This window comes from Miniopterus natalensis, chromosome X, assembly GCF_054644295.1.
Source record: "Miniopterus natalensis isolate mMinNat1 chromosome X, mMinNat1.hap1, whole genome shotgun sequence".
Taxonomy (NCBI): domain Eukaryota; kingdom Metazoa; phylum Chordata; class Mammalia; order Chiroptera; family Miniopteridae; genus Miniopterus; species Miniopterus natalensis.
Window position 1 is genome coordinate 587825 of NC_142103.1, and position 18644 is coordinate 606468.

At 36.5% G+C, this 18644-nt stretch overlaps 1 protein-coding gene across 7 annotated transcripts in view; it reads right to left on the reverse strand.

Moving 5' to 3' along the window:
• Positions 1–18644, reverse strand: part of AFF2 (ALF transcription elongation factor 2) — a 383765-nt gene that overhangs the window by 257737 nt on the left and 107384 nt on the right. For 3 of the 7 annotated variants that reach the window (XM_087829414.1, XM_016203681.2, XM_016203683.2), the window contains one exon: positions 7996–8128. In XM_087829414.1, coding sequence (XP_087685540.1) covers positions 7996–8128 — 133 coding nt within the window. Of the gene's footprint in view, positions 1–7995; positions 8129–14337; positions 14478–18644 lie in introns of all 7 variants that reach the window. The other 4 variants (XM_016203685.2, XM_016203684.2, XM_087829415.1 and 1 more) reach the window with 2 other exon arrangements.

Below are 18644 nucleotides of genomic sequence, written 5' to 3' on the forward strand. Positions count from 1 at the left end.
AAGGATTTATAATTATACAATGAAAAAGGCTTATCCTCATTCTATGGATAGCAAATATACCAGCTATCCCTGTAGGATATACTAATCTTATTTAAATTGCTGTGATTGTTTTTTAAATAATTAAATTCCTGTATATTTTTAATATAGAAAGCACAGCCTTTCATAACTAAAAATAGTGGTGAGCTCAGCTTCTCAACTTTGAAAGTCAGTATTTATTATGCTCTTTACCTGCTAAAGATGTTATCAAAATAAGTTGTTGAATTCAGAAGGGCAAAGCATTTCTTTCTGCCTAGCCTTCACTATTCTTGCCCAAGATGTTGCAATGAAACAAGGCTACTGGCACCCATGTATGCATGTGACAGCAGGGCCATTGGATGGATGGGGAAGACACCCACCCTGTGTAGCCTTTATGCCCCAGGAACCATAGCCTTGTTCTCCATGCACAGGAGGGGGTGACAACTTCCACAGTGGTAAATCCTCTACTGAAGCTATATGTTTAACATTTAAGCTTTCTCACAGGCCCTTAACACTGCCCAGTCTCTTGGTACACACAGAAAGTGTGCTTATCCAATTCTGGTATCTCTGTCTAAACCTAGGCTGTATGGTTGTGTGCTATTCTCTATATGTGAAGATGGGAGAGTGTGAAAATGGAGAGTGAAGTGCCAAAAATGGATAAAATCACCCAGGGAAAGAAAATGTAGAAAGATAAGATCAATTTCAGGAGAGAACCCTGGAAAACATCAACCTTTAAGAGACTGGAAGAAGAAGAGTAGCCAGAAAAAGATACCAAGAAGGAACAACCAGATAGGGAGTCAAACTGGAAACCTTGGCTTTGTTATTAGTATGATCTCCATATGTTGTATGTAGGATTCAACTCATACCATATGTTAAATTACAGAAGGCACTTCCAAAGAAACAAAGGCAGTTTGGAAAATATGATTTCAAAGATTAATGAAAAGTATGCTAAATATATGCTAAGAGAGATCTGTGGGGGAATGGGGAATTTTAGAAAACAAATACATATATGTCAATTTAGGTTTCTTATCTTCAAAAAACATCTTATATTGCATTAGATGCAACCTTGGTGCTGAAGTAGTGATTTAACAATTAATATTTTATATAATCCTCAGCTGAACAATTGCTCCATTTTTCAGAAGTATATTTGAAAGGCATATTTAATAGATAAAGATAGGTAAAAATCACCCTTACTCCCTAAAGGCCCTAGGTTTGTCAATTTTAATGGCAGAAATTACTTTTCAGCTAAGACAAGAATAGACTCTTTGTATACATCTGTCTCTTCTTCAACAGCAATGAACTATTTAGGCAGCAGCCAAAACCAGTTTCTCTATTCAATCCTTAAATTCAGAATAAAAACATTTTATTGAGCTGAGGGCTCCATAAGAATTTGATGCAAGGCATTGTTCTGGCCCCTCAAACTGTTTACTTCAAAGGTTAAATGACCATTTAATAAACACTAATATCTTCAAGGATTTTACCCAACAAGGGGAAACAACCACTTAATTTCCCATTTTAAATGCTTTCATTTTACATTGTCTCATTCACTGAGTTAGAATATGCTTCTTTATATCAGGCAAAGAGAATTCTATAACCTATGAGCTTTTCCTTTTTGCCTTAGCTACCAGGAAGCTCAAAGTTTAATTTATTGAATTTTCGTTTAAATTTTACTTGACTTATTGAAAATTCATTGAATTTTCATTGAAACAGAGTTCTACAAAGTCAGAACCTTGCCCCATGCTGTCACAAACACCACTAAAATACCTCAAATCCCTAAGAAGTAATTCATTCTCTCTAGGCCAACCACATCAAGAGTCAAGAATATCAAGGCCCATTTGCTTGCAAGCAAGCTAATCATATTCCTGTTCCTGTTCAGCAGTAAATAAAAGGAACAGGTTCATCTTTACTTCAATGGAGAGTGCCTTGGTTAGGTTTTAATGTGAGAAATGGTGGACAGAACACCAAACCAGACTTGAGCTCTGGCTTTGCCCCTTACCATTCTGTAACCTTCGGCACATTATTCCACCTTTACCACATTTCCTCAAATGTAAAACAGAAATAAGAATAGCAGCAAAAAAATGTCTACTGTTCATTTATGTCTACTGTTACAATGATCTGGGTTTCTGATGCATGCTTAGATGTATTTTTACATCTCTAGGTTTTAAAATAAGCTTAAAATTAGGAGAAGTCCTAAACTGGCCAATGTCTAAAACTGTATCTACATGAATAAAATTAGAGGAAAATTGAAACTTCTCTAAGTAATTGTAGAAAATCAACCTCCTACAATATAGACTATTCTATAGTTGTGATTTCTTTCCTGCACAAAAGTATGCACTCTTAAAAGTCAGTGAGCACCTTTTATTTAATTTTCTACCTTCAAGACTTAGCAACATGTATGGCACATATTAGGTACTCAATAAATTGTTGAATTGAACAGAATCAAGTTATAATTCACACCTTGCTTATGTCAAAATAAAAGATTTGGAGTAAAAGGCATGTAAATAGAAAAGCAAAAGTGAACCTAACTTGGTTACTGTGATTGAACATTAAACTGAACTCCAAGCTTCTTGGTAGCTAAGGTAATAAGGAAAAGCTCATAGCTTATAGAATTATCTTAGTCTGATAAAAAAAAAAAAAAAGCATACTTTAATTCATTAAATGAAACAAATGATTACCAGATATTAAAATATGAAAAGAAATTCTTCTTATTGGTTTGGTTACAAGAACCTTTCAACAATAAAACAGTTCAGTGCTAATTTTACAGAAAATGCAAAGATGTCTTCACATGGCTTTTCCTTATGATGACTAAAAAACAAGAGCATTGCATTCAAATCTAACTCAGGGAAGGCATGTCTGCACGTGGAGTTATGGGCTAGGCTAATAGTGGCAATTGAAAACACTCACGAGACAGAGTTAGGTAGTGAGGACACACAGACACATAGCCTCAGAACTCCATCATTCAATGATCTCCAATAATGAACAGTAAAGTCAAAGTGGCCAGAGTCAACTCTCTGTTTTCCCACCATTGGAGGTAGGTAACTGTAAACCAGTTTTTAAATATCTTAAGATGTCTATTTGAGATCCACTGGATAGAAAACTCAAAGGGGCCTGAAATACATTTATATACACCTAAACAATGTACTCTTATTATACACTAGAGTAACTTCTGATTCACACTGAAGGGTTTTTTTCACCCTCCAGAGTCTTAGCAATCCTATTAAGGAACAAGGTATTCTGGGCAGTCTTGATTGAACATTATAAAAATGGCAGAAATGAAATCCAGCCATTTCAATCAATTACAGGCTTCTTTCAATTTTTGCCAATTCTTTACTTCCTGTTCTAGATAATTGGTTGATTCCTTAAAGGTAACCTCTGCAGCCATTATTTTCTGAGTAATCACAATTTCTCCATCATCAAGGAAATGCATTTTCCAAGTATTTTCAGGCATAAATTACATGTCTGGTTTGCAGCTCATGACTAACAGCTTTCCTTCATGTAAGCTGTGCCTCTCATTACTTTAGGAAATGCAAAGTTGCCTCAGTGTGCTTCTAATGCTATCTTCAAATCAGTAGCATGATTTCATCGCAAGACTAATGTGCAATTATACCATATTATTTATTTTTAATATAATTAAATAACTTAAGTTTTGAGGTTCATTTTTCTTTTATTTCATTTTAGGTAATGTATATGATTTAGTAATTCCTTTTTTTCTAATTCTAATATTTTACACTTAATCTCTCTAAGCTGTAATTTGCTATTTCTTTTTTTAGTTATAATAATAAGACTTTGAATTTGTATAGTGCTTCACAGATTTCAAGGCAAGGTTTCCTGGGTTATTTGACTTGATCCTTACAACAACCATGTAAGTGAGTAGAGTAGATCTGGTCTCAATTTGGCTTCTAACTGCCCCAACATAAATGGCCTTAGATAAGCCACTTAACCTCTCTGTGCCTTGGTTTCCTTATTCTTGTTGAGCTATGAAGAGCTATAAATGTTAGTTGTTGTTGTCGCTGTTATCAGGTATTATTTTTATTATCAGGTATTATTATTCACTTCAGAGAGGAGGAAACTATAGGTCAGAAAATGAATATTCGTCCCCAAAGTCACACAGGAGATAAGCTTATCAGGTCTTCTGACTTCTTGTCAGAGAATATAAACAGTTTCCTGTTACAGATATAGAATAATACAGAAGCGGGTCTAGATTCACCACTTATATGGATATTAAGCTTCAGATAAGCCACCTCACCTCTTTGAGTCTCAAATTCCTCAGGGAAAACATGGGTAAAATGCCTACTCCAGTTATTGTAAGGACTAAACAAGCGCATATATAAAGCCCCAGCACACTGTCTGGCACACAGTATGCACTCGGTACATGCTAAGTTCCTCATCCCTCCTGATATTTCCACACTAGACATGTCATATTTTTCAATAACTTTTAAAGACATCCCTCTCCATAGCATAGCACAAACTAACTCAAATTTGAAATGCATAAGCAACAAGAGCGACCACACAGAGATATTACCCACCAATCAAATGCTGGAGTGGTCAACATCCTTTCCATTCTGGGAGTAGTAGAGGTGAAGCAAGAAAAGGAAGTAAATCAGCCAGGAACATGAGAAATCACCGTTTCTTATTTCTGCCTAGAAAGGGCAATGGGTCTTAGGGACTGGTGTTCATTGGCTAGTTTATCACCACTGATAATGTTGGACAAGTGATCAAACCATGTTTTAGGATTTAGGATGGCAAGGAGTTTCCTGAAAATCCTGATCCACCACCAGGAATTTTAATTTGATAAGCATTCCCACCAGAAACCCAAGGAAGATCTGTGGTATGTTTTCATCTCTACCAGGAGATTATGGGCCAGCTCTAGAACTCCCATTACCAATGGTATGCCAATCTATTCCAAGGGTATCAACACCAGTCCAGGTATGGGGAGCTTTTGGAGGTGCACATCAGTTTTAGTATTATAATATGGGAAAAAGGAGAGGCCTACTGTCCAGTGATCACCCAGAGAACCCTGAATATGCACATAGCATAAAATTGCAGCTGATCATCAAAGTAATGGTGAAAGAAAGAGAATTACTAGGTCATCAACTGTTAACATTATTTCTTTCCTTCACAGTCTTTACTCAAGAGCAAAGGCTCTTCCTCATCAAGAAGCATAAAGGCAACAGGCTACTAATCACATAACAAGCCTGGCCCTGCACTAGACTAATGTTCCTATCTGTGTCTCTACCAGATAACACCCTTGACATATCAAGACAGATGGCTTTTGAAATTTTCTGACAATGTTGATAACAGATTTTTTAACTGCCTACTCAAAAATATACTGCTTACATCTAAAAATAAATATGCATCTATGTAACAGTCATTGTTAACAAGAGATTGTATTTACCTTAAAGATATAAGACCACTAATTGAACAGGACTTGAAATTATAATGGGGAAATAAATCAAGGATGCTGCACTTCATAATGGTGTTAAGTATGGAGTAAATATTGAATTTTAAGGATGTAGCCTTTGAGTAAACCTCATTTTTCTAACACATCCAAATATAATATGTAAAACTCATCTGTCTGTTCCTTTTTCTCAAGAATGGATGAAACATCTATCATTCTTTGACCTCTCTTCCACTATCTGGAAGAAATGGAAACCACAACTTCTTGCCCTGCCCCCAATATTCTTTCCTTGGCTCATCACTCTTCACATGTTCTTGATTTTGTATTTCCTCATCACCTCTGGGGTCTTGCTCTACTTATCCTCACTTCTCCCACCTGTACCTTCTTCACCCTCTCCTTCTCCATTGATATTGGTTCCTTCCCATAATTCTCTAAATATGTTTAAGTTTCTTTCACTTTAAAAAAGCTTCCTTCCATATTTGTCACCTTGCATTCTGACTTGCTTCCTTTCTTCCTCCCTCAATATAAAAACTCTCTGCAAGATCAAATGTACATTTACTCCCTCTATTTATTTTACTACATCCCATTTACTCTCCAACCCCTCACAGTTTGGCTTCCCACAATGACCACCACCATAAACAAAAAGCATAACTCTCCCTAAGGTCACTAATTACCGCTTAACTGACAAATCCAACAGCCACTTTCCAGTCCTGACCTTTCCTGAACTCTCTGACACATGTAACTAGCAAATCCCTCCTCCATAAATCCCTTATTCCTTTGGTTCTATTAAATGATTCTCTCTGAGTTCTCTTCCTACCTCTCTAATCATTCACTCCTTTTTAGTTTACTTTCTTGACCTCAACTTTTACTACCTATAGGGTGTCCAAAAAAATGTGTACACATACTTTGAATAATAATAAAGGCAGTGTTTATTAAAATACATTTCATTTTCAAAATTGAGCTATCACCTATTAAAGTGTGTATACATATTTGGAGGGACACCCTGTATTTTACCCCTTAAGTGTTGCTACTCCCCACGATTCTCTTTTTGTTCTTACTCAGTAATCTTACTCAGTGATAATATTCATTCTCACAGCTTCCATTGCCACCTACATGATAACACCTAACTCTCTCTCTCTCTTAACCACTCTCATTAGTTCCAGATCCATATATCCAATGCCTACTGGATATTTCTCCCTTAATATCCAACTGGCATCTCAATCCAAGTTGCTCAAAACAGAATTTTTTTTTTCTCTCTCTACAAGCACCAACCCTATTGTCCTCCTGAACAGCCTGTTAATACCACCATTGTCTCAAGTCAAATATCACACTTCCCACATCCAAACAGACACCAAGTCCCATCATTTGAACTTCCTTGCTGTACCTTCAATCCTGCCTACCATCAACTCCCATTAGCTTCTTTATCTGCCTCTAGTTTACCTCCCTATCAACCCATTCTACACATTTTCAACATTATCTTTTAAAATTATTTGTCCCAGCTATGCCCTAACTTGAAAACTTGCAATAACTTCTCTTCATGTACAGAATCATGTCCAAACTCCTTCATATGAGGTACAATGTCTTCACTAATCATATCTCTAAATACACACATTCAAAGGTAGTATAAAAATTAAATCATTTGAGATAGAAAAAAATGCTTTTTAAAAATTATACTATTACTGACAAATTAAAAACTACTAATTTAGGTGACTTAAGTATCTTTGTCAGAATTAACCAAACTTGAAGGACACCTGAGCATCTCAACCAAGGCAGCAAGAATCTGGTTTCACTAGTCATCAAAATCCAAATAGCTTACACTCTACCCAAAAGTAGTACTTGTGCCTATGCAGTCTTTATTAAGAACTGTCCTTTTCCAGAAGTCACTGTCCCCTAAATAGTGCTCTTTTAAAATAAAAACTCTTGAAAACATTCTCTATTTTTTGTTTTACCTCTTACATCATCTTTGTTTTGTTACAGAAAATTACACTGCTGCTAAATTTCAATAAAAAACAACCAGCTGCCAGCAATTTAAAAAGATTCTCTCCCTAACCTCCACCCCAAATAGAAAGTTCAGAGGCAGTCATTGTGAAATCAATACTTAGACATAACAATGTGATCATTATTGGGGCTATATACTAGCCAGAATACCACTAGAAAATCAACCTAGCTACACTAACCCCGCTAGTTGAGGAACTCTCCAAAACCATGATTATTAACCACCAGAAAAAATAATTGCCTTTTCCATTTCTCCTAGAACAGTGATTTTCAAAGACCACTCAAACTACTGAACAGCTGCTAACAACCTAAAATGAAAAAAGAAAGCATTTATTGGGAGGAGAACTAAACAGATCCATTGACATTCTGAAGAAGCCTTCAGGGGCTGCCTTTCTGATAACTAAAGTGGGAGAAAGTGTCAAGGCTTCCTCACAAACTTGCAATTGCCCCAGATACAGTGTATATACTTCATTTGTAAAATATATTCTCCTGGAAATGATTTGGGTGCTTTAAAAAAAGATTAAATGTTGATTATTGCATTCAAAAATGTAACAAGCAACCATTTTCCAGAAAGGTAAATTACATACATATTCAGCTACCTTGTAGGGCTCCCCAAAAAGATCAAAGCCTGAAGAAAAGAGATCATCTTCTTGCTGAACTTCTTGATTTCTCCGCTCCCATTCCCTTTTTTTGAGTGCAGTACGGTCTTGTTCATAGTGACTAATATGAAAAGAAAAAGACAAAAGGAGAAACAGATTAATTAGTCATGTAAGTCATTTACGTCTCCCTTGTTATCACTAAGAAAAAAAAAATACAAGTCAAGGCTACCAAACTGATACTACAGAGAGAGCAGAGAATCTTTTTTCTTTACTCCCATTAGGTTTAAGGTCCTGACCAGTTCTTCAGAATAGAGGAGAAAACAGAAACTCACTTATTAGAAATTGTACTTATGACCACTTAAGTATGCCAGAATCCTCTTCCCTTGTCCTTGCTTGATTACTACAGGCAACTACAGACTTCCCAAAAATCAGTACACTGTGCAGAAAGGCACTGAATTCAAGTTACGTTGTGTTGCCAACTGCCTAGGGCTCAGAATTCACACATGTCACAAAACCCTAAGGGAAAGAAATTACCAAATACATTGTTGCAGATAAACTAGAATTCTATCCTGAGCTGATACCCACAGGTATCCTGTTGTAATGAAATCATAGGAGAACCTAAGGACATTTTTGGAAGTCCATAAAAAAGCAAATCACTCAATCACTGTCACTCCTTTTTGTTACTGTTGTTTTTGCCTTCCCATAGTTTGCATCTTAGGTGACTGAAAGCCTTTTGGGAAAACTTTTCACAAAGAAAGTGTTCTGGCATGAACAAGAAACTGCTAACAATGAAAAAATGTGTCAAAACCCATGAATGACTAACACACAAATGTGTTTTACTCTGTGAAGTTCATCACATTTCAGTCTTTCCCATTGGAGGATCAGTAAAAAAGCTTCCAGAGAATATCTAAGATATATTCTGGGGCCTTGGATTTTATAGAATGAAATGCTTTCATGTTAAGAAAATAATTATTTTCTCTATCATGCAAGACTGTAAATATTAAACTATAATCTTTAAGTCTTATAGCAGTGGATTTTATTTTGTCCATTCCCTACCCCCCCCCCCAGGCATTTGATTATAAACTTACCCAAAGTGAGTACATATATGCTGAGCAAATTTGAATTACATGACTTACATAAAATGCCTACCAGGTACTATATAAATGTTGCTTTCCTTCCCTATGTTAATACTACCATGTTCAGACTTAATTAGATAACAACATGTGAAAAATGTGAGCAAGATGTCAGTGTTCTAGCTATCTCTTCATTCTGTGTCCCCGACAGCCCACATTTGATTCTCCCACAAAGAGAACTGGAGTACTTTGGTCTCTTGGGTTTGCAAACTACCTTCCTTCTCTGAGGAAAAAGTATAATTAAAGCCCTGAAGGAAAAAAAAGAGAATAAATGGAAACATGCTTTAACTTTCAGGACAACCCTTTAAGTGGCTAACAGTCAAGGCACTTTCTATGCTTTCAACCTGATTTGTTGGAGGCTCTGCGCTGCATTTTGCATCAGTTCATTAGCTACCAAATTCCAGATGAAAATCTGAATAGCAGATTGAGTGTGGACATGGGTGTTATCTGTTGCAAGAAAACTGCCTGCTTCATTTTTTAACACATATAACAAAGAACAGTTAATTCTCATATCTCTAGCTAGAATGATTTAATCTCCATAGAGTTCCACTGCTCTTGGAAGGCAACCAAATCTCTCCTTTTTCCTTTTTCACTCAGCATGGCATTGTATTGAAAGCTTCACAGGGCGAGGCATAATGAGGAATGAACTACATGAGGCTTTCACAGTGTATAGAATGTCATTGATTTCTGACTGAAACCAAAATTACTAATTTGAAGCACCAGCTAATTAAAACCACAGCTATGTATTTAGCCTCTTGTTATATCTGCTGCAGTTTATAATTATGAGGGCCTTTTTATCTACTCAATTAAACTTCTTATGATTCAGGCAGATTGTATTTGAACCTATGAGTCCTGGAGAGGCCACAGGAAACCATGTGTCTGTCCCTGATGATCTGATGTACCTTTATACTCCCAGGCTTGTTTTCCAAAGAGACAAAGGACTCCACAGCCCATGAAGAAATGCACAAGCCAGATATAATGAAATGTGTCATGTTATGGTGATATAAAAAGCACTGAACAGTCAAACTCAATTTATTCCTAATTAACTAAAAGTCTTTGGTTTTCTGTCTATAAATTATCTTTTTGGAATCTCTGCTTTACAGAAAGAAGCACAAGTTCCATTTAACTACAGGCATACCTCAGAGATGCTGCATTTTCTGTTCCAGACCACCGCAATAAAGTAAGCTTCTCAATAAAGCAAGTTGTAATCTTTTTACTGGTAGAGGGTCTTTCCTTCAATTTGTGAAAGATGCAATATCCATAAATGCACTAAAAATGAAGTGCAATAAAATGAAGTAAGGAGTGATAGTGAGAAGCTTCTCTCCAGAATGAGGCTTTTATATTAGCTCTGATTTCGACCACCTGTCTGATTCCTTGGTCTCCAATAACAGAGAAACTGCCCTTGTTAACACAGGACTAAAAGGCGAAAGATTTATATGTTCTGAAGAGAAACACTCAACACAGGAGTAAACTAAGGCCCTCCTGAGATGAGAGGAGCTGTCCCAAGCCCTCATCAAGGTAATGACAAAGGAAGATATGGGCCTATGTCTCTTCTGCCTTCAAATTCAAGCGATTTCTACCCATCTCCTCCTTTCCTTAGGTACTTCATATCCTTTTCCTTAAATCTGATCCTTTACACAGGTAACTCCATTTTCATCATTAGAAGTCACCGGTGCATTCATGGGATTATAAAACCCAGGACACATGTGGATTCACTGAGATTGAGAATGTTCAATTATGCCATCTTCATTAGCTCACAGTGATATCACACCCAGACTGACAATTCAGGATAGTCTCTTAGAACGAAGATTGTTGGAGCAGGAAGAGACTACCAATCATGTAGTTCTGGAACATAATTTTACAGATGAGGAAATTGAACTGAGAAGGGTAATGGGCCTCACAGCAGGTTGTGGCTAAACTAGGAGGCAGGAACTCAGGTCTTCCAATTCCCAAACTGGTTCTCTTCCTAATACCCCATGGTTTGTCCCTTTTGCCTCCCAGGTTTTCATCACACTTAAAAATAAATATTTGTCTCATTTGCACTCCACTGGTCAACTTTTCTTAGGATTATATTTCATTAGAAATTGCCAGTAGGGAAAAGTTTAAGAATTTAATTTGGATTCAAGTATAGGAAAACCATTAGTTTCCTTACACCAAAATGTACAGACCCTAAAGGGATTGTAAAAATTAACTACATCTGTGGGAAGAAGCTAAGTGAAGGAAAATAAAAACCAGTTAAAACCCATTTGGTTTGTATATTTCATGAAGTTTAATAATCAGTTTACCTAATTAGGTTATTTTACAAGGCTACTTGAGGAAACATTAAAGAAAAACACTGACATATTAAAATGACAAGTTTCTTTAAAAATACTTCTAACTAATACAGATTTACTATAGTAATGATGTACATGAAGGTAAATAATTCAATCTCACTTCTCTTCTAATCATCTGGCACTAAAATACATTTAGTTTGGCTAATATCTTTGTAAAAACATAAAAAAAAAAAAAAAGTATTTAATTCACCCAAAAGACAAACATAAGCTATAATTCCCTCCTTGTGGCTCTCCTGAATGAATTTCTGCCATCTATAACATTTGTAGGTATTTATACTTACTACATCTTCCAGAGTTCCAAGTGGTACTTTTTTCAATATCTACACCTATTTTGAATTTAACACTGACCTAATCTCTAAATAGCTTCTATTAGTTAAAAAAAAAAAGAAGCTCTGCTATTCAATGCCTTCAAAATCATGCCCAAGTTATGTACTTATTTTATCTGCTAATACCCATGAGCAGTTAAAAAGCTAAAAATAGGTCATAATTATTTTACACATATAGGCCAACCTACACAGAACAACTCTGTCTTTCAAATTAGGAAAAAGCTGCCCAAAATATTTCCTCTCTGTGCCCATTAAGTATCAGGAATTCTTTTCCAAGTCAAAGTCTTGATATAGCTCAGCTTCTTATAAATGACACTTTTAAAGGTTTTATTTTCAGTTAGCTATAGCAAGACAATTTCAATAACTACTTAATTTAAAACAATATTTTCTCAGAAATAATTTTCTTAATTACTTTTAAACTAAGGAAATTAATGCCCTTAATAAGCAGTTTATAATTGACAGTTTTAAGCTACCTCTATTTTCATGTCTCACCAAAACCTTTGATCTGCATGTATTCACTAATTTTTACCCAGGCAAATTCTAACCCCTTAAGGCTTACCCTTTGGGCCCCTGACTCTCCTTGGCATACTCACCCCACAGAGCTCTGGCCCGAGCATACAACGGACCAACAGCATGAGATCAAGACTGCAGCAAGTAACTGCCAGGCGTAGCCTGCTTCTCCCGCTGCTCTATGCATACTCTCATGTCAGGCTTATTTTCTTATGCGTCACATGAACCTATAGTTATAACTTCCTCCTGGGTTATACTTCTCCCTCCATAATGAGACGAAGGTTGTCCCCTCAAAATTCATATGGTGAAGTCCTAACCCCACCCATACCTCATAATGTGACCTTATTTGAAAATGGGGTCATTGTGGATGTAATTAGATAAGATGAGGTCATATTACAGTAGGGTGAGTCCCTAATCCAATATGACTGGTGAACTTATAAAAGGGGGAAATTTGAACACAAAGATACACAGGTAGAATACTAACTGATGATAAATACAGAGATTGGGGTGATGCTGCTACAAATCACAGAATGCCAAAGATTGCCAACAAACAACCAGAAGCTCAGAGAGAGGCCTGGAACAGATTCTCCCTCACAGTTCTCAGAAGAAGGAACCAAACCTAGGGGCACCTTGGTGTCAAACTTCTAGCTTCCAGAACAGGGGGAATAAATCCCTTTTGTTTAAACCTCCCAGCTTGTGGTACTTTGTTACAGCAGCCCTAGCAAACTAGTACACCTCCAGACTGCGTTTCTGAGCCAGTTCACAATGAAAATGTTGAGCTTCATCACGGTGAATATAGATAACCAAGATCTTAGAAATTGTCTCTTTTACTCCAAATTATGTCGTTATCCATTCCTTTTCCTTCTACCCAAGTGCAATTCAGCCTTCCTTCCTCCTTTCCTGCTCTGACTGAGAGAACTGTGAGTGTTAAATGAAATTGTCACTAGAGAGGAATAACACATTTCTGCTTCCTATTTATCTGAAAAAGTGCCAAGTTTACTGTTCAGCTCTCCATAAATATTTTTTGACTGACTAAATAAACAAATGACAGGAAAACATATTTTTTTTCTGCCCAAGTTCAGTGACAAATGTTGATAATGATATTAATTAATATATTAATTAACTTGTATATTTAATCAGTAAATATTTGAGACTCCATGTTTGGTGCTGAGAGAAAAAAAAAAAGACACAGTACAAGCCTTTGAGAAAGTCATAGCCCAGAAGGAAAGGTAAATGCACTCAAAAATAATCACAGTACAGGGTAACTCATGCTATGACTATAGAAACAAAGTGCTGTAGGAACATCCTCAGGTTGGCATGAGGTGGGAAGCAAAATCAGGCAGCTGTGTTCCAGCTGGACTTTGAGCAATGGAGGAGTTCACATTCTGTACATCAGCTAGTTCAAGTACACACTAACCAAGTGGCACTAAAGATGATCTCATGGGACAAATATGGACAAGTTAACAAGATTAAAGATGCACCCAAGCTCAATTCCTCCGATTGTCTGTCCATGTTTGGTGAAATTGGTCTAAAACACTGTTGGGAAAACAAGATTTTCTGCTTTGGGGAATCTAGAAGATGAGGGTCTGGTCTTTGCAAATGCTTGTATTCAAGGGTAAAGTCCTAATTGCACCTGTGATCATGAGAGCGAGTCTTACAGAAAGAAATGGATGACTGAGATAAGCATATGAATTGTGAGCTCATAAAGAATACATGAGATTTCAAAGGGAAGCATTTATTTTTTTCCTGTATTATACTACATTGTCTCTCTATATGATTAGTTATCAGTCTCAGTTATCCAAAACTGGTATGAAATAAAGCATCTATGCAGTTATGCTTCATTGATGTCAGCTAGGGGAGCATGAAAATCTCCATGAAGGTGGGTAATTGACGTGTAAATCAGAGCTCAATCACTCTGTAATAGAAATGGTCCCACTGAAAATATGTTTTTTGAACACAATCACATAGAAGCCAGAAGGAGGGAGGGAGTGAAAAAATAGAAGGTTTATTTATTAAAAATGATAATACCTGGCAATTTGTGCAATTTTCTCTTCAACAGAGGGTTGCTGTCAGAAATGCTTGCATGCAAGTTGTGACCAGTATATCCAGATAGTTTCCTTCTGTTCTAATAAACTGCCTCTGCTTTATTTCAATGCTCGGAGACCCTGCTGTGGGTGTTTAAAAGGCAAATTAAAACAACATGTTCATCTTTTGAAACATGACACATGTTAATGACGTCAATGATAATAACTTGGTTAACAATCCTTATTCTAGGTATGCTCACTATTGTTATTAAAATCTTCTGTCACTTTGCCTTTGCTCTCTGAAAAACAGTGAATAAAAGTGTACATTGCCTTGCAATTTAATATTTTAATATTTCACATTTTAAACAAAAGTTACTTGATCAAATAGCAGTTCTTATTTCTATTATCATTACAGTTGTAATCATTATTTAAATTGTCATGATAGTGTTTGGTGACTTTTCTTCTCCTCTACTGCTCTCACTGAATAAAGAGAAAATTTTCTAGAGCAAATACTGCCACAGTAGGTTTAATAGCCAATATTCTTGCCAATTAGTATGAAAATGAAAGTGCTAGCTTTTATTCCAGATCTTTTGAAAAGAGCATTTGAGTTAATATGGGAGGCAAGTTTATCCCAAGAATCTAGTATGGATCCAATAGATTTACCCACAAATGCAAAATCCATTCTTGAGTTTTGTCATAGTGCATAAACACACTCCCTTACATATATGATAAGCACAGTACATGTGGGAGCACAGAGCAACAGCATTGGTACAGATGTGCTCTGCTGTGGAGGGGCCTCTGCTTAGCTGAGGTGACCGGCCAAACCTGTCATTCAAAAGTATGGGTGTGCCGATTGCTTATGTCATGTCCACTGCTGGGCCTTAACCTAAATGTTCTCACCTTAACAAAATTCCTGTATAAAGTGGATTGCAATGTGTGACTAAGGGGAGGGAAGAGAAATTGAGGGCTGACTGAGGAGAGTTTAGCTTTGTCTATCTGGTGTAATTTTTTGAAGGTGAATGAATTCACATATTATCAATATAATTACAAATTAAATAACTGAATCTGGTGTATACCAAGATTTAAAAATGTTGCTTCTCTTTTGAAAAGCATCAGATTGTTATACTTGTATGGTACTTTTCACTTCACAAAGCACTTACACAAGTATGATCTTACGTGAGACTTGCAACAACCCTGAGAAACAGGTGAGACAGGCACTCTAACCTCCCATTTCACAGATGAAGACACAGATACCCAAAAGGGCTATCTGCCTAATATTTACACTATCACTCAGTTAATGGGGGGTAGAATCAGGTATGAAGGCAAGTTGTCTGCTTCCAGGAGCACTTTTGTTTTCTACTATATCATCCTGGGCTCTAATTGCAAAATGCTTGCTAATTGTATTGTTTCAGAACATGGGAAAAGTTGCTTAGTATTAGAAGCAAGGGAGCATTATTTTAAGATTTTTTTTTGAAAATAGCTTTCTATGGGTTATCATTATTAATGGACTATCTAATAGTCCATAAATGTGATTTTTTTTTTTAGAAAACAATGAAATGGACGGACACATACAAGATGGACTTTTGAAAGGAGGAGACCACATAGTGGAAAATTCTCAGAGTGATTCTGCCACTTAAAGATGTGTAACTGAGCAAATCATAGGCCACTCTGAGCCTCAGTCCTCGCAATTAAAACATTCAGTCTCACTGTCACTGCCTTCTGAAGAATCACTTATTCAAAGGAGCATCTATTACAGGAAGAAGAGGAGAGAAATTGTAATGGAATAGTCTAAAACTGCACTGTCTAGCCCGACCGGGTGTGGCTCAGCGGTTGAGTGTCGACCTAGGATCCAGGCGATCAGGGTTCGATTCCCGGTCAGGGCACATGCCCGGGTTGAGGGCTCAATCAATGACTCATCATTGATGTTTCTATCTCTGTCTCTCCCTCTCCTTTCCTCTCTCTGAAATCAATAAAGATATATTTAAAAATAAATAAATAAATAAAATAAAACTGCACTGTCTAACAGGGTATCCTCCAGCCAAACTGTGCACTTGCAAAGTGGCTTGTCTGAATTGAAATATGCTATAAGTATAAACACACATCAGATTTCAAAAACTAAGTATGGAAATAGTATTAAATACAAAATTTATAATTTTATACAGATTGCATGTTGAAATAGTATTTGACATACACTGAGTTAAATAAAATGTTATTAAAATTAATTTCACCTTTTTCTTTTCACTTTTTTAATGTGTCTAGGTGTACTTAATCACCTACTTAGCTTAATCAATATTGGTTTTGGTGCTCTGCTTCAGAACAATAAAATATTTTGTGTTTTGTGGTTCAGCATAACAGTGTAACCTATGTTGGTTGTCTTTTATTATCTCCCTCAATCTCATTTGTTCCCTCAATCTCATTTTCATTTAGACCTTGGGTATATAGCCCAGTATTTATTTTCATGACTGCTGTATTGTCTAATTGTTGAATTATTGATCAATAACATGTGAGGTGTTGAGCTCTGTTTGTGTAATATGTTTAATATACTTCTACCCAATGCACCATATGTAGGCACTGCACTGTATATTATGACCATATTAATGCTAAGACTCAATTGAGTATCACTGGTACATAGTAAACTATTAAAACAAAATTATGCTAAATAGTCACTGAACATTGTGGTCCCTAATATTTTTAATAAGCATCATGAACACTGTGCTAGTGTGTGGGAGCCCTTCTCTGAAATATTAAAAGAGCCTTAGCGCTATTCCAGACTTAAATTTCATTTTACAAGATAAAGGCATTTTTTAAATACAGAAATTAAAGTTAACAAATAATAGAGTGTGACTTAATCTACCAATAACTGTGTCTTGAAATCTAAACTCTGCAGCTGAGAAGACTTTTATGCTGGTTTTCTTTCTAAGGTGTTTGTAATTGCTGGGAAGAATTTTGAGTAGAATAAGTCACCAGCAGCTTCTTTCTATCTGTTTCACGTACACTTCACACATTACTTTTAGAACTACTCAGTTTACTGATATTTTCTTGAGAAAGTGCCAGCCAAATCTGTATCAAAATTAAACTATGCCTTTTACTATAAAACAATCATTGATTAACACATACTGTTCAAGCCTGTGAGGATAAAGCATTTTATCACAGTAACACATCATTCAAATATGGTCTGATAGAGGCATTCATTTGTTGATGGGCACCATGACATACAAGAGCACAGGCCCACACTTTGAAGCACTTCATCCTCTTATTCCTTAGTACACAGTGAGCTCAACAAGAAGAATGTAGTCAAATGAACAATTTACCATGATTAGTTTAGTTTCATTTGTTAATTACAGATTCAACAAGAACTAAATGCTGAATCTTTTCAAGTATCAGATACCCATTGATCCATAGCCCCTTACATCTTCAAGTAATGCTGGAAGTCTAATATAATTTATTGTTACTTTTAGAACACTGATTGGCTAGAGGAATTATACTCCAATAAATGATGACACTGTCATTGAATCAGCCTATAATTGCTTCCATTCATCGTAATGTATGCTCTAATGCAAACTGGAAAGAAAGGAGATGATCAAGTTCAAGCTTCAGCTGTCTCAAATTCCACTGTGTGTCTCTAAGTTAATGGATGTTGAATATATATGCTGTGTTACACTCAGTGGATATATATGCTCATATTTTGCATGCATGTAGTTTTTTTGTTGTTGTTCTTAATCCTCACATGAGGATATTTTTTCCATTGCTTTTCAGAGAGACTGCAAGGGAGGGGGGGGGAACATCAATGTGAGAGAGACATATCAATTGGTTGCCTTCCGAATGTACCCAGACTGGGTGCAGGGAGTGAACCTGCAACCAAGCCATGCCCTTGCTTGGTAATGGAACCCGCAACCCTTTGGTACTAGGGCCAATGCTCTAACCATTGACCCACATTGGCCAGGGCTGCATGTATGTAGATTTCACACAGATCTATAATTGATGACCAACGAGTGTGCTCCATGAAAGCAGATGGGATGACTCTGCCAAGACCAGGTCAGGGTGCAGAATCCTCTACTGCTCTGTCATCCATACCTCAAGACAAATGGAACATTCATTTCCCTCTGGAGTAGCCCTACCTTGGGCACAGTGACACCCAGAAAAAAATTATACCCAGATATTTGTGACTCATCTTCCTTAAGTCCTTGAACAATCCTCACCTGACTGCACCTTCCCTCCAGCTTCCACTACCCATCTCCTCCTCACCTTACTTGCTTTGATTGATCTGTTTACTATAAGACACGGCTTGTGTCTGCTTCCTCCACCTTCAAG